Here is a 15,485-nt window from a genome sequence, read left to right on the forward strand (position 1 = left end):
CTTCGCATTCGCAGTTCGCAAACTACTTTACGCCTCCACCTTCCGCCTTCACCACTCAAGACTCTCGTCGCGCGCGCTGCTCGAGCGGTATCTGCGTTTGCTCCGTCCACCGATCGTGCTAGGTGTGTTTGCTCCGGTTCTTTGAGCGCAGACTACAGGGCGCGTGCCGTACTGGAGGACGACGACGTTCGACGCCCCCTGTGTTTGCACTCGAGCAACAGGTGGTTACTAACGTATCGCAGACGTCAGGGCATATCCTCTCTTCCTCGCCGGTGGCTGGTTTGTCCTTGCAGATACATGGCCGAGGTCCAAACACGCTCCTCACAGCACAACTCATATCGCAGCAGCCGTCACCCTACGGCTCCACCATCTTCCACACGATCTCATCGTGATCTCACCACAGACACCACCGACGCAGTACAGGCGTCTTTACCTATCACAGCAGACATGTCGGCACCATCGGCCGACGACTCGGCGCAGAAGCTAAAAGCAAAGTACGCGGCCGGCTTGCTCCAGCTCGGCGAGCTCTTTCCGCACTGGTCGGAGGACGATTTGTTGTATTTATTGGCCGACACCCAGGGCGATGTGGCTGTCGCAGTTGCGCGGATTACTGAAGGTGAGTTGAGCGAGAGTGGGGATCGGATCAGTCGGGCTGGAGGGTGTATCTTTTATCACGACCATAATCTGTCAGCGCGAGGCTAACATCTACAGGTCACGCGAGCCAATGGGGCGAGGTGAAAAAGAAAACAAAGGAGCGATCAAAGTCAAAGGGCCCATTTACAAACTCCGAGAACCCGCGATCCAGTGCGTCGTCTACGCGCGGCCGGGGACGCGGTGGCTTAGAATCGCGGGGCCGAGGACGGGGCGATCGCGGGCGAAGTCGAGGCAAGCCGAACGGACGGGTACCCCACGAGACTGCGGACGAGGCCTCATACGGCGGTAACAGCGCAGCCGACGCGTCGACGCCGGTGGATGCTGCGTGGGGCACTACGCCAACCGAGCAGTCTGCCACGGACGCCCCAATCACAGAGACCGCAGGCGACTGGAACTCCGCGCCAGCGCCAGTCCCGACGACGAACGGCAGTTGGGACGCCGCGCCTGCGTCGGTGCCAGACTCACTCGACACGTCACTACCAACGGCCGCGCCATCAGTCGCCCCGCCAAAGCCGGCGGTCGCGTCGAGTACCGTGATCAAGTCCGGGACAAAGCAGAGCTGGGCATCGATTGCGAAACCAGCGGAGCCAAAACCTATGGAACCGCCAAAGGCGAAGCCAATGGCTACGCCTGTTGCGCCAGTAGTTGTGGAAGAACCTGTTGCGCCCACGCCTGCAGCTGCATCGTGGGATATGCCCGTGCCAGAGGCTTCATTTTCTGATTTCGGCGCGCCTGCTACGGACGACTGGGGTAGTAAAGCACCGGTTGCGACCGCGATTCCCGAGACATTCGCGGAGGCCGCTGCGATGGAGGAGCCAGGGGCGGTTGAAATCGGAGCCGTCGATATCGATGCGCCAGCGCCTGCGATTGCAGCTGCGACAGGTGCGCCGACTGCGTCGTCAAAGGTGCCACCTGGCCTCGCCGGCAAGAGCATGAGTGGACGATCACCCGCATACTCGAGGATTCTGACGCAGGACGCCCCGGTTGTGATGCCTGGGTCGATGCAGACGCAGGTTGATCGCGCGGGTCTGCAGTTTGGCAGCTTGAATCTGGAAGAGCAGACCGAGGATATGTACGAGGAAGCTGAGGGACTTGAGATCAAGGAGACGCCGGCATATTCGCAGGAGCTACCGCTCGAAACGATGCCGCCCGTGCCGCCGCAGCAGGCACAGGTTCCCACACCGGCGCAACAACAGGGTTTGTCCGGGTTCGGCCAGTTTGGATTGCCCGGAAATAGATACCAGCCGCCGATGCCGCAGCAGCCCACACAGCAGCAGAAGGCGTTTGAGCCGTTTTCACAGTCGCCCTATGGCGCGTACCCGACACAAACGCACATGCCGGGGATGAGCGGGTTCCCGTCGGAGTTCCAGAATCCGTACGCCGGGGATCTGCAGCGGGGGTATAACTACTATGGTACGCCGTACCAACAGCAGATGGCTGCGGCGGGTGGGCAGGATGGGCTTCCGCGGGGCGCGAGCACATCGCTAGAGCAACTTACCCCGTCGAGCACGTCGACGCAGCAGCAGCCGGGACGGTTCGGTGTCGGCGGCAGCGAGTCGTCAGTGTCGCCTGCACCGAGCGCATCGCCGGCGATGTCGACGCAGCACAGCCAGTACGGGATCCACCCCTACTACTTGTCGCCTGCGTACACGGCATACTACATGAACAATTTCCAGGGGTACTACGGACAGCAGCAAGCGCAGCCGCAGCCGCACTTTGGGCAGCAAAAGTCTGCGTATGGACAGCAACCGCAGTCGCAGTTCTACGGGGACCATTACTCTCGCCAGCAGCAGCAACAACAGGTACAGCAGCAGCAGCACCAACCACCGCAGGGACAACCTGCTATGCCCAGTCAGCAGTCGCCGTTGGGCGGGATCCAGGATTTCCTGCAGGACGGGGGCAAGGCGGGCAATGCGCGAGGCGGCGCGGGGGCGCAGGGCGCGCAGCAGGTGCAGCAGGGCCAAGTGCAGGGCCAGGTGCAGAGCCAGCAGGTGCAGCAGCAGATACCGCCGCAGCAGCAGAACGCGTACGGCGGGTTCGCCGGGTATGGATACGGACAGCAGCAGCAGCAGCAGCGTCAGGGCGCGTGGAACGGATATCACTAGGAGAGGAGAGGATTGTGTTGGACTGCCATCTTTTGTTAGGTTGCTTTGTGCTGTTTCGTTTGTGTGTCCATATGTCGTTTGTTTTCACGTTAGTCGCGTAAAATGTATGAGTTTTCTACGGCGCGGTCACGTGGCGTGCACGTGCGGGGCTAGTGCGTAGGAAGCGGGGGGGTCCATTTTTGATTGTGTTTGAGTGACTGCATAGAGCTGTTCAGCAGTTTATATAAGGCCGCGTACCCCTTGATTTCTGCTCTTCACTCACTGCGACGATGCCGATCCAGACGGTCAAAACGACGCCGTTCGCGGGGCAGAAGCCTGGCACCTCCGGCCTGCGCAAGAAGGTGCGTCGGTCGAACGTGTTCCGAGGCGTGCATAGTACTAACGAGAATAGGTCACGGTGTTCCAGCAACCACACTACACGGAGAACTTCATCCAGGCAGTGCTGCTGTCGATCCCTGAGGGTGCTGAGAACGCGACGCTTGTGATTGGCGGCGACGGACGGTACTATAACTCGGAGGTTGTGCAGCTGATTGCGAAGATCGGTGCCGCGAACGGAGTTGCCAAGTTGATTGTGGGACAGAACGGTATCCTGTCGACGCCGGCTGCGTCGCATGTGATTCGCAAGCGCAAGGCGACAGGCGGGATTTTGTTGACGGCGTCGCATAATCCTGGAGGCCCGAAGAATGACTTCGGGATCAAGTATAACCTGTCGAACGGCGGTCCTGCGCCGGAGAGCGTGACGAACAAGATTTACGAAGTCACGACGACGATCCAGTCGTACGAGATGAGCACTATTCCCGAGGTCGATCTGGCGACGATCGGGGAGAAGCAGTACGGGAGCTTGAAGGTTGAGATCATTGATTCGACGGAGGACTATGTCGCCATGTTGAAGGAGATTTTCGACTTCGAGCTGATCAAGGGGTTTTTGGCGGGCAACCCGGAGTTCAAGGTGTTGTTTGACGGGTTGAACGGTGTTACTGGACCGTATGGAAAGGCTATCTTTGTGGACGAGCTTGGATTGCCGGCGTCCAGCGTGCAGAATTGCCAGCCGTTGCCAGACTTCGGCGGTGGTCATCCGGATCCGAATTTGACGTACGCAAAATCGCTGGTGTCGCGGGTTGATGCAGAGAATATACCTTTCGGTGCCGCGTCGGACGGCGATGGCGATCGGAACATGATCTACGGTGCGAATGCGTTCGTGTCGCCGGGAGACAGTGTTGCGATCATTGCGCACCATGCGGCGAAGATCCCGTACTTTGCGACTGGCGGCGTGCATGGACTCGCGCGCAGCATGCCGACGAGCGGCGCGTTGGACCTTGTTGCGGCTGCGCAAGGCTTGTCGATGTACGAGGTGCCCACGGGGTGGAAGTTCTTCACGGCGCTGTTTGACGCAAAGAAGCTGTCGATTTGCGGCGAGGAGTCGTTTGGTACTGGCTCGGACCATATCCGGGAGAAGGACGGACTGTGGGCGATTGTCGCGTGGCTGAACATCATTGCGGCCGTGGGCAAGCAGGATCCGGCAGCCGCCTCGATTGCGGCGATCCAGAAGCAGTTCTGGGAGACTTATGGGCGCACCTTTTTCACGCGCTATGATTACGAGGACGTGGATTCCGCGGGCGCGGGCAAGGTTATTGACGAGCTGGCGGCGAAAATCGCATCTCCCGAGACGTTTGTGGGCAGTGTGGTGGGCGGTACCACCGTGGTCGAGGCGGGCGACTTCTCGTACACGGATCTCGACGGGTCCGTCTCTGATCACCAGGGCCTGTACGTGAAGTACGCGGACGGCACGCGCATGGTCGTGCGGCTGTCCGGGACCGGCAGCTCCGGCGCCACCATCCGGCTGTACCTGGAGAAGCACGAGGCGGACGTGTCGCGTGCCGGCGAGGAGACGCAGGAGTATCTTGCGGCGAGCGTGGCCAGCGCAGTGGAGCTGTTGAAGCTGCGCGCGTACATCGGCCGCGTCGAGCCGGACGTGAAGACATAAGCGTTTTAGTGTGTAGTTTAGGCGCGCCTGTAATTAAAGAGTGCTGTATGTTATTAGAGTGGAAGCAGGCAGGTTTCCGATGCCGGGAGAACGCGGAGAGTCGGGAGGACCCGGGCAGTGCGGGGCGGGGTTAGGGTTGGTGGGGTCTTGTGGGAGCCCCCACGCGGGGCCGCGGCGGCTTCCGGAGCGGGCGGTGGTGATCCCCACCGGTCCGGGCCAATCAGAGCACCGCGCAGAACAGGGCGGAACATGGAGTGCTGAGGAGCGCAACCGCGGGACGGTTCAAGGGAAGAAGCGAGGCGGGGAAAGGGCGAAGCCGGACAGCGCGCCCGATGCGGCTAGCGTGGAACCTTCGCGCAGAGACTTAAGCGGCGGGTTTCCTCGCCGCGCCCGCATCTTCCCCTCGTCCTCCACCACCACCACAACCACAATGTCCATCCTCGACGTGCTCTCCCGCAAGGCCGGCGTCATCGTCGGCGACGACGTGCTGAACCTGTTCAAGTACGCTCAGGAGCACAAGTTTGCGATTCCTGCCATTGTGCGTGGTGCGCTGATCTGGATCTGGCTGTATGCCCCGCTAACATGTGCAGAACGTCACCTCGTCGTCCACTGTAGTCGCCGCCCTCGAGGCCGCGCGCGACGCAAAGTCCCCCATCATCCTGCAGACGTCGCAGGGCGGCGCGGCGTACTTCGCGGGCAAGGGCGTCTCCAACTCGGGCCAGGCCGCCTCCATTGCCGGCGGCATCGCGGCCGCACACTACGTGCGCGCTGTCGCGCCCGCGTACGGCATTCCCGTGGTGCTGCACACCGACCACTGCGCGAAGAAGCTGCTGCCGTGGCTGGACGGCCTGCTGGACGCAGACGAGGCGTACTTCAAGGAGCACGGCGAGCCACTGTTTTCGTCGCACATGCTTGATCTGTCCGAGGAGCCCAAGGAGGAGAACATTGCGATTGTCAAGAAGTACTTTGAGCGCGTCGCGCCGTGGAAGCAATGGCTCGAGATGGAGATTGGCATCACCGGCGGCGAGGAGGACGGTGTGGACAATTCGGGCGTCGACAACGCGGCGCTGTACACCCAGCCCGAGGACATCTTCGATGTCTACTCTGCGCTCGCGCCGATCGGCCCGTACTTCTCCATCGCGGCAGCCTTCGGCAATGTGCACGGTGTGTACAAGCCCGGCAACGTGCACCTGCAGCCGGAGCTGCTCGGCAAGCACCAGGCATACACGAAGGCGAAGATCTCCTCCGCTTCGGACACGCCCATCTTCCTCGTCTTCCACGGCGGCTCCGGTTCCACCAAGGAGGAGTTCGCGACTGCTATCGGCTACGGTGTGGTCAAGGTCAACCTCGACACGGATCTGCAGTACGCGTACTTGACCGGTATCCGCGACTTTGTGCTGAACAAGAAGGACTACCTGATGACGCAGGTCGGCAACCCCGAGGGCGAGGACAAGCCCAACAAGAAGTACTTTGACCCGCGTGTTTGGGTGCGCGAGGGCGAGAAGACGATGACGGCGCGTGTGAAGCAGGCTTTGGTCGACTTTAACTCTGCGGGCAGTATTTAGGTGGTGGAAGTGGACAGTGTAATCTAAGAAAAAGTTGGAGTGAATTAAATTGGGAGAACACAATTTTCATCGCAGCCCACCTCCTCCACTGCCATGACGGAGGTACACCCCGACCACCCGGCAGAGGCCACGGTCGTCAAACGCAGCCTGTCGCCTGTCGGCGATGGCGAGAACGACACGACTAAACGGCCCCGCATCGACGGCGATGTTCGTGAAGACAGCCGCGACCGCGGCGTCGCCAAGATCAAAGCCGAGTATGTCCTTCACCACGACCGCTGCGCTGCCCATCTAACACCGCAGATTCCTCCTTCCGCGGACTGCTACGCCTTATATCGATCCACGCGACGCACCGAAGCTGCCTACGACCTATGACGGCGAGGCCTCTGGGGAAGACGACGACGAGTCCTCCGGCAAGCAGCAGAAGAAGAAAAAAAATCGCGGACAGAACAAGAACCGCAAATTCGGCAATGTGCACGACACCGTCCGCTTCTGCGATTCACTCAACACCGTTCCCCCGTCGGAGTGCAAATTCGGAGCAAATTGCAAGTTCGAGCACGACGTGGGCAAGTACGTCGCCTCGAAGCCCCCGGATATCGAGGGCGCGTGTCCCGTGTACACTGCGATTGGGTATTGTCCCTCGGGTTTGAAATGTCGGTGGTTGAGAAGTCATTTCGACGTGGAGAAGCTCGTTGTGGTGCAGGATGACGAGAAGCGCGCGGTGGAGAGGGGGGTGGAAATGAATCGGATCTCAAGAGCGGCCCAGACGTTGTTGCAGCGGAAGAAGTATCCAACCCCCAAAGCGGATGTTATGCTGAAATACCTCGATTCACTACGCGACGAGACGGCGATTCAGGCAGGCTCTATCGCCGCGGACGATACGGCCGACGCGCGCGCGAGCTACGTTGAACCGCCACTCCTACCAAGCGAAAAGACGCGCCTGCACTACTCTCGCGCAAAGATCCTCTCCCCGCTGACCACCGTGGGGAACCTGCCCTTCCGACGCCTATGCCACGCCTTTGGCGCCGACGTCTCGTTCTCGGAAATGGCTCTGGCACTTCCGCTCCTCGGCGGGTCTAAATCAGAATGGGCGCTCCCGCGCACGCACACCGGGTACGACACGCCGAGTTTCGGCGTACAGATCGCGGCAAGCAAGCCCTGGCAGGCAGTCAAAGCCGCGGAGGTACTTGCGGCGGAGTGCGAGAAACTCACGGAGATCAATCTGAATTGCGGATGTCCGATAGATTTAATCTACCGCGCGGGCGCGGGGTCGGCGTTGTTGGATTCCCAGGCAAAGTTGGCGCGCATGCTGAAGGGGATGAATGCGGTTTCGGGAAGTGTGCCGGTGACGGCCAAGATCAGGATGGGGACAAAGGATGGGCATCCCACGGCCCAGAAGCTGGTGCAGAGACTGGTGAGAGAAGGCGATGTCGCCAGTATCACACTACATGGACGATCACGGCAGCAGCGGTACACGCGCCTTGCGGACTGGAGTTACATCGGCGAGACGGCAGTGCTCGCGCGTGAGACGTGGGACGCGATGCACGCGGACGACGGCACGGCGGGGAGTGTGGGAAAAGATGTGCGAGGCGCAGTAAGGCCATGGTTTATCGGCAACGGCGACTGCTACTCCTGGTACGACTGGCACGACGCAGTAAATAATCACAACGTGGACTCCGTCATGGTCGCGCGCGGTGCCTTGATTAAGCCGTGGATTTTTGAGGAAATCGATGCGGAGCAGTACCTCGACAAGTCCTCTCGCGAGCGCCTCGACATGGTGCGTGATTACGCGCGGTTTGGACTTGAGTACTGGGGTTCCGATGAGTTCGGCATCAACGTCACGCGGCGGTTTTTGTGCGAGTTTTTGTCGTTCACGTGTCGTTACGTGCCCGTGGGTATACTCGAGGTACTCCCGCCCCGGATCCAAGATCGTCCGCCATTGTGGAAGGGACGAGATGAGCTCGAGACCTTGCTGGGATCAGGGGATTACAAGGACTGGGTTAAAATCTCGGAAATGTTCCTCGGTCCCGCGCATGAGAGTTTTACATTCTTGCCGAAACACAAAAGTAACGCGTACGAAGGTGATACTTAGCTAGCAAAATGTACAAAGATTGTCCCTGTGTGTCTGTGTGTGTGATTACGCGTCCTTCTTGGTCTCAGCGGTCTTGTCGGCGACTTGATCGCCGAGTTTTGCGTACTCCCTTGCAAGTCCCTCGCTCTGTGCCTTCATTGCCTCGAGATCCTTAATCGCGGTGTCGCGCTCCTTTGTCAACGTTTCCACAGTGCTCGCGCTCGCAGAGTTCTTCGTCGCGGCGGCAAGTTTATCCTGCGTTTCGAGCAACTCGACTACCAAAACATATGTCCTATTCAAAATCACCGACAAGAAAAGCGTAAACCCGCACAGATACATATTGCGCTGGGAATAAAACCTCCGCGCCTGTCCCTCGGCGCGATCGGCGGGCATCGCAACAACAGCACCGGCACGATCGCCGTGGGTAGCTGCGTCGAGTTGCACACGGTACACGCGGTTCACCGAGTCAATGAAAAGAATGAGAATGAAGACGAAAACAATTTTGAGGGTGTACTGCGTGCGTGCGAGGAGTTCGGAGGTCGAGATCAAGCGGAAGAGGCGGCGACGGAGGTTAAACGGTAGCGGGAGTGCGATGACGAAGAAGCCCGCCATTTCGACCACCATGAGGAGGAACACCTGTGTATTATTAGCAGTGCACAACGAGAGGAATGCAAGGAGAACGTACGAGGGTGTAGTAGAGCGTCATCGCGGCGGTAGTGGTGGTGGTGGTGGTGGTAACGATGGAGATGGAGAGAGATGGTGACGGAGGAGGACTTGTGTCATAAAGGAGCAACAACGCCACGCCGCTCACTTCACGAAAACGACGTCACCGCACAAATGCCCGACTCAACGCGCACATCCCCCACGCCCTCACTTCTCGTGACAACCGACCCCCGCGTCTTTCGCACCCTCCCGTCTTCCCTCCCTTCTTCAGTCCCCTCCACCGCCCCATCTTCAACGCCGCCGTCCACAGCAAGCGACTCGGCAACCCTCGCACGCACCCTTCTCGCATCGCCAACCACCGCCCTCATCCCCCGCGCCACACTCACATCCCTCGCACGTCTCGCGCGCGCACGTATCACATCATTCCATGACATCGCATTAACAGGCGACGCGCTCGCCGCCGACGGTGCTGGCGTCGCGGTAGCGTCGCAGACGCGAGAATCCGACATTGTGCTTCGTCTATGGACGATAAGACTCGCGAGTTTATTGTTGCTATCGCTTCCCGCGCACGCCAAGGGCGAGGCGCAGGCGGCGAACTTGCACGAATTGTTGTTGCACCCCGCGTCGACACAAACCACCTCGGGGAGGAACGTGCCGTTTGCATTGAGATTGGTGGTCGCTGCGTCGCTCCACCACGCTGAACATCCACAGCTGGAATTGACAAAATACTACGCTCTCGCACGCGACGCCCGCTCGGCCGCATGGGACGCTTCTGATTCTACTCCCGAGGAGGAGGAGTTGTGGCGGACTAGATTGTTTGAGTGTGCATGTCTTGTGGCAGCAAATCTTGCGCGGGTAAGGGAGACGGCGGGGCTGGCACAGTTTGTGCGCGCATTGCGCGAGACGGAGGAGAAGGAAGGAAAGGAGGGAGAGGAGAAGACGAGAATGGAACGGGAGATTGAAATGCTGGAGCTGTTGGTTGCGCTTGAGAACGGAGAGGACGTGAAGAGCAAGTTTGAGAAGATGGCCGGCGAGACTACGCCGGCTACCACGACCACAGCTACAGATGAGAAGACCGACGAGACGCGAGACGAAATGACTGATTCCTCGCTCAGCGAAAAAGCCGCAATCCACCACGACCCGCCTGCCCGTGACGCGCTCTTCACGCCATCCACACCAACTCTTCCCTCCTTCCCCTCACCACCCCCCCTCTCTTTATCACCACCCACAACTGACCCCTCCGCACGCGTCTCCCTCGCCATCGCCCATCTCGTCGACAACGCACCCTCTCTCGCTGCGCCTCTCCTCATCCCGCTCCTCGCTGCGGGCCATAAGTTCCCCAACATCGTTTTCTCATTCTACATTCTCCGCATTCTCCACTCTGAACTCTCCGTCTTGCAAGAACTATAACCAATGTATTATCATTTATCACTATTATCTAGAAGAACATCTTCTACAACGTGTGCAAAAAGTTACTCGGCGCAAGACCGACCTGCGGCCGACTCCGCGGTCCAAACACCTCGGTTTCCCACCAGCCATCATCCTGCATCTGCAACACGAGCAACACATCCCCCTTTCGGAAACTAACCTCCTCGGGGATCATCGCGCGGTAGTCGTACATCGCGCGCGCATACGACAGCACGGGTTGTCCGTCCCTCGATTCAGTTGGGAGCTCGACAGGGCGCCGCATGTCCATGGCAGATTTGCTTTTCAAGCGGTCATAGTCACGACGTTCGTCGCCAGGGATCGTGTCGCCCCGGCTCTGTGCGCGCGGGCTCTGTGCGCGCGCGGGACGATCGGCGGTGTCGTATCCCGAACGCGGGCGCTGCTGTATCTCACCACGCTCCACCTGCTCCTCGCCGTAGAAATATGCCGAGCGCGGTCGTCGCATCGTCGTCGCACTCGGCGCGACGCTGTACTCTTCTATATTCCGCCCCGCCGGCGACACGCGATTAGATCCATACTCCATCTGCGATGGCGACCGGCCGTATGACGACACAGGACGTCCGTCATCCTGGCGTGATACATTACGCGGTGGCTGTTGATACCCCGGACTCCCGCTTGGACTGCGTCCTTGACCGGCGTAGTAGCTACGGGGACTACCACCATCCTGTCGCGACGTGCTCCGCGGGGGCTGATATCCTGGGCTTCCGCCATCCTGTCGCGACGTAGCGCGGGGAGGCTGCTGGTATCCGCCAGGGCTATCGCCCAAATCCTGTCTAGAGTTGCTGCGCCGGGGTTCCTGATATCCGCCGCCCAAGTCCTGCCTCGACCTGCTTCGTGGAGGTTGGCTATACCCACCGGGACTCCCTCCCTCCACCGCCCGCGACGGACTTCTCTGATGATACTGTCCCGGTCCCAACTCTTCCGTCTCAGTGGCCCTTCGCCGCGGCGGTGCGAGGCCACCAAACATCTGTCGGGTACGCGATGCAAATTCACCAGACGTGTGCATCATATCAGCAGATGTATACGCCGCCGGCGGCGCTGCGAGCTTTGCAGTAGCCGGGGACGACGACGATGCGTTCGTCAGTACACGTGCGGGACGCGCGGTGCTGAAATCGGGTTGCCGCATTGGAACTTGCTGCACATGCGTCGGCGGGGGGGCGACGGCGCCGTCTTCCACGCGTCCGGCGTTGTTCGCGGGACTAGTTGGCGCCGAGTAGGAAATTACGCGTCGACCGTTTCGTTGGGATGCGCGTGTGGCATTTCCGCTGAGCGCGGCGTATTTGTCTTGTGCTGGCTGTCGGCGCTGGGTTTCGACGACCGGTTCGCCCCGCAATGACGCAAGCGCTGCGCGGAGCGGATCACCGTTGTCGAGGACTTCCTCGTCTTGTACATCATCTTGTCGTCCGCGACGACTAACGGCGAATTGGTTCTCCCCAACGCTCAACACGACATTCGCGCGCGGATCAATCGGGTCCACAGCATCAGGCTCCGGCGACGGCTCGCGTTGCGACCCACGACTTAGAACCGTCGCCCCACCCGGACTCCTGCGCATAGGCGATTGCCTTCTCCCTGGCGACGGCGACACTTGCGGCTCTTGCAGATCCGGTGTGGACACCGCGTATTTCGCAACGTAGGGCGGCGTGATGCCCTTGGAAGGACTCAAACGCCGCGGTGCATCATCTGCGTCGACGTGGTCCTCGGTCCATGCGGTTTCCATCTCGAGTGTGGACGAGTTGTCACGTCGTCGGAACGGAATGTTCCAACCATTGCGCTTTTTGGGCGGACTTGCGCTGCCGTTGCTGCGCGTCGGGGTTAAACTCGCCGCCGGACTGGCCGGTTGAGGGGGCGCCACTTTCACAGGTGTCGTGAGCTCGTGCTCATCGCCGGACGACACAGTTGTCGCATGCGAGGAGCTGGATTCGCCAGAGGGACTACGTCCGCGATGAACCGGCGAACTCTGCGCGCTTGATAATTGTTCGTCGGGGTGCTGCAACACAATTACGCTCTCCATCGGGTGCGCCATGATCGATGCATCCGTGCCCGCGCGCGATCGCGAGGATTTCAATGACGATGGTGACTCTGGAGCTTTTGTAGACGACCGCATGCTTCCCAGCACCGACGTCCGCTGAGGATTCGGTCCGTACGCCAGCGACGCAAGTAGATTATCAATCTGCGACGGTCGTTCCACAAGTGATTCTGCCACAGTGTCCTCCTCCCGCGTGACCGGCGGCGTAATCTCTTCCATCACTTCTGGAATCGGGCTGGTCTTGAACTGTGGATTCTGCTGCCGGGAGAATTGAGCCAAGCTGTATGCATCGGAGCCCTCGGATGGTCCGCTTAAACCGTCCATAAAGTTGATGTACTCTGGCGCGTGGGGAATTTCCTGACCCGTTCCTCGTTCTTTGACGAACGTGATAATATCCTTCTCCACGTCGCACGACTCCAACGCGACTCTGATATTCTCGCAAAACTCATCGTCACTGACGCACACGGTCGACAGAATATTCGTATATGCCCAGATATTCGACTTCAAAAAATCAATCCTTTCTTCCTCCAAATCCTGGAACCTGTCACACGCAATCTTCCACTCGCGGTCCCATTTTTGCGTGGTTTCTGCGAGATTGCGCACCGCGAGCTGGTAATCCCTGCGCGAAGCAGTCACCGTGGACTGTGCCTTTTCAAGCCTTGCTGTATTGCGTTGTAATTCGCGACCCGAGGCCATACTCTGTTGCGCGAGACAGCCGCTGACTTTGTTGCAGTCTGCTTCGTATTTATCCCGTGCCTTTGTGGCCGCGAGTTGTTGCGCTTGCTTCACTTTCCATAGCTTATCAACACTCGCCTGCGCGCTCTTGCGGCGCTCACGGAGACCGGATGCAAACGCGACAAGCGAGCCCTCGAGTTCAGTACGCAATTGCACGCCCGTGTTGGCGTGCGCCTTGGCGGACTGCTCCGTCTCAAGACGGACACCCTCCAGCGCGGACTTGAGAGTGCCGACCTCAGCCTGACCGAGCGCTTTACGCGACAGCGCAGTGAGCCGGCGGGAGTATTCCTCCTCTATCGCGATTCTGCGGGTGTTAGTTCTCTTGCCGCCGTAGACAGGGAGTGCGAGGCCTACCGCTCTTTGTAGAAGGACTTGATCTCCTCGCATGTTTGCTTCGCATCGCGCATACGCTGAAGAAGCACGCCGACACCTTTTTCTTCAACGCCCTGTTGCGGTCAGCGCTGCTTGTGGGAAACGACGGGCTAGTGCGTACCCAGAAGTGGTTTGAAAAAGAAAGTGGCACCGACGGCGGCTTCGAGTCGTTTCCCGCCATCTTCGCTCCTGCGTCGATTCGAGTGTATTCGTGGGTGCGAGTGCGTGAGGCCAATCAACCGCGGGACAGGACGAGTGAGGGCGTGAAGAGAAGCGACGAGGTATGCGCGTGCGCGGGATATGTGCGCCGCCGCGACGGTGGGTTGTTTGTCCGCCGCGCATCCGCACGCCGCGCCAGCTGCGGCGATGTGTAAACACAACCGTCGCCACAACAACAGCAGTGTAAACAGCGCAGTACGCAGTCACGTGAGTACGCGTGGCATGGCGATCGCACGAACTTTATTTCGTGTCGCGCGTGTCACCGCATCGCGTCTCACGTCCCTTCCACATATCTTATCGCGATACAACAATGCCGGTCGCTGCTGCTCGCCCACGCACATCTCGCAGAGGAGTACGTGCATCAGCTCCTGTATAATCAATCCTTCTTCTAACTCGTCGTGCAGTCCCCCAGCGCGCACCGCTCCACTGACGACCAACGCGTCGACTCGTTCTCGCCAAACCCCGTCGCAGTCGCGTCCGACTCATCCTCAGACATCGCCTCCTCCTCCGACGAAACCGACTCCCGCCTCGTACCCGCCGCACCTAATGGCAAAGCAGTCCCCGCCGAAGTCGCACGGATGGCCAAGAAACTCGTGCGCCTCGCGCTCGGTAGTGAACACACTCGTACTCCTCTACGCCGGTCTGTTATCAACGAAAAGATTCTTGAAGCCGCGCACCGGCGTGCGTTTAAGGAGGTATTCGCGACGGCGCAGGATATTCTGCAACGGACTGTTGGCATGAACATGGTCGAACTTCCCTCGCGCTCCGTGTCTGCCCGACCTACCGCCAAGAAACGTCGTCGCGGCGATGCAGCACCTGCGGCCAACTCCAATAAGGCGTACATCCTCATCCCGCTCCTCCCCAACGCATTCCGCCAGCTCGATTGCCTCGCTCCACGCGGTCAGACCGATCTCGTGTACAACGCGCTCGTCGTCGTCGTGTGCTCGATTGTGTTGCTCTCCGGCGGCACTTTGCACGACACCGCGCTACTCAAGCACATGCGCGCACTACACCTCACCGATCGCACACCGCTCGTGGGGAACTCTGCCGAGGATGTGCTACGCACCATGGTCAAGCATCTCTACCTCGAGCGCGAACGTGACGACGACGCGCGCGCGCTCGGCGCCAACGAGTCCGCGTGGGTGTACTCCATCGGGCCGCGCGCGAAGCTTGAGATTTCAGAGGAAGAAGTCGCAGATTTCATCGTCTCTGTCTACGGCGCTCGTGGAACGGACGATCTCAGAGCGCGCGCGCTGCGTGCGCTCGCTCAAGCTCGCGCAGATCGCGAGAACGTGTCCCGCTCTTCGCGCACCACTAATGAAACCCAGGTTCGAGCGTCCCAGTTTCCTTCGCTCGACACCATCAACGCAACGAAGTCGCTCAACAAGCGGTCCCGTAGGGCGCGCCAGGCTGCACTTGAGCATGACGATAACGACGACGATCTGGCCCGCGCCAACAACGCGCGCGACGACGACGACATAGAGGACGACGATGAAGAGAATAGTGACGAGGACGAGGACGACAGTGATGAGTCTTCCTCCGTAGAAGAGTCAGAAGACGAAGACAACAGCCAAATAATTTAAGGTAAAAAATGTTCATATTATATAAGAAAAGTGCAAACTCCCCTTTCTTTACATATCTCAAACAC

At 59.7% G+C, this 15,485-nt stretch overlaps 8 protein-coding genes across 8 annotated transcripts; 6 read left to right on the forward strand and 2 right to left on the reverse strand.

Annotated features, from left to right (window-relative positions):
* The first annotated feature begins 125 nt into the window (after positions 1 to 125).
* On the forward strand, positions 126 to 2,894 carry V1518DRAFT_140124 (uncharacterized protein). Its single transcript, XM_066900746.1, has 3 exons — positions 126 to 186; positions 243 to 616; positions 712 to 2,894. The coding sequence occupies exons 2-3, from the start codon at positions 298 to 300 to the stop codon at positions 2,757 to 2,759; spliced, it is 2,367 nt and encodes a 788-aa protein (XP_066756982.1). The 5' UTR covers positions 126 to 186; positions 243 to 297; the 3' UTR covers positions 2,760 to 2,894.
* V1518DRAFT_140106 (uncharacterized protein) lies at positions 2,895 to 4,857 on the forward strand. Its single transcript, XM_066900745.1, has 2 exons — positions 2,895 to 3,100; positions 3,151 to 4,857. Exons 1-2 carry the CDS (start codon positions 3,029 to 3,031, stop codon positions 4,741 to 4,743), a joined length of 1,665 nt encoding a protein of 554 aa, XP_066756983.1. The 5' UTR covers positions 2,895 to 3,028; the 3' UTR covers positions 4,744 to 4,857.
* Positions 4,858 to 5,135: 278 nt separating this feature from the next.
* On the forward strand, positions 5,136 to 6,372 carry V1518DRAFT_423523 (uncharacterized protein). Its single transcript, XM_066905706.1, has 2 exons — positions 5,136 to 5,281; positions 5,334 to 6,372. The coding sequence occupies exons 1-2, from the start codon at positions 5,174 to 5,176 to the stop codon at positions 6,306 to 6,308; spliced, it is 1,083 nt and encodes a 360-aa protein (XP_066756984.1). The 5' UTR covers positions 5,136 to 5,173; the 3' UTR covers positions 6,309 to 6,372.
* Positions 6,373 to 8,541, forward strand: V1518DRAFT_423525 (uncharacterized protein). The gene is made up of 2 exons (XM_066905707.1): positions 6,373 to 6,562; positions 6,609 to 8,541. Exons 1-2 carry the CDS (start codon positions 6,402 to 6,404, stop codon positions 8,395 to 8,397), a joined length of 1,950 nt encoding a protein of 649 aa, XP_066756985.1. The 5' UTR covers positions 6,373 to 6,401; the 3' UTR covers positions 8,398 to 8,541.
* Positions 8,306 to 9,207, reverse strand: V1518DRAFT_423529 (B-cell receptor-associated protein 31-like-domain-containing protein). The gene is made up of 2 exons (XM_066905708.1): positions 9,062 to 9,207; positions 8,306 to 9,012 (listed from the first exon to the last, which is right to left on the reverse strand). The coding sequence occupies exons 1-2, from the start codon at positions 9,080 to 9,082 to the stop codon at positions 8,443 to 8,445; spliced, it is 591 nt and encodes a 196-aa protein (XP_066756986.1). The 5' UTR covers positions 9,083 to 9,207; the 3' UTR covers positions 8,306 to 8,442.
* Positions 9,114 to 10,473, forward strand: V1518DRAFT_423530 (uncharacterized protein). The gene has a single exon (XM_066905709.1). The coding sequence runs from the start codon at positions 9,133 to 9,135 to the stop codon at positions 10,447 to 10,449; it is 1,317 nt and encodes a 438-aa protein (XP_066756987.1). The 5' UTR covers positions 9,114 to 9,132; the 3' UTR covers positions 10,450 to 10,473.
* Positions 10,435 to 13,931, reverse strand: V1518DRAFT_423531 (uncharacterized protein). Its single transcript, XM_066905710.1, has 3 exons — positions 13,740 to 13,931; positions 13,601 to 13,692; positions 10,435 to 13,550 (listed from the first exon to the last, which is right to left on the reverse strand). The coding sequence occupies exons 1-3, from the start codon at positions 13,797 to 13,799 to the stop codon at positions 10,493 to 10,495; spliced, it is 3,210 nt and encodes a 1,069-aa protein (XP_066756988.1). The 5' UTR covers positions 13,800 to 13,931; the 3' UTR covers positions 10,435 to 10,492.
* Positions 13,932 to 14,097: 166 nt separating this feature from the next.
* V1518DRAFT_423534 (MAGE family-domain-containing protein) lies at positions 14,098 to 15,475 on the forward strand. Its single transcript, XM_066905711.1, has 2 exons — positions 14,098 to 14,189; positions 14,242 to 15,475. Exons 1-2 carry the CDS (start codon positions 14,148 to 14,150, stop codon positions 15,418 to 15,420), a joined length of 1,221 nt encoding a protein of 406 aa, XP_066756989.1. The 5' UTR covers positions 14,098 to 14,147; the 3' UTR covers positions 15,421 to 15,475.
* The last annotated feature ends 10 nt before the right edge of the window (positions 15,476 to 15,485 follow it).

This window comes from Limtongia smithiae (genome assembly GCF_038497785.1).
Source record: "Limtongia smithiae strain NRRL Y-17922 unplaced genomic scaffold V1518scaffold_18, whole genome shotgun sequence".
Taxonomy (NCBI): Eukaryota; Fungi; Ascomycota; class Lipomycetes; order Lipomycetales; family Lipomycetaceae; genus Limtongia; species Limtongia smithiae.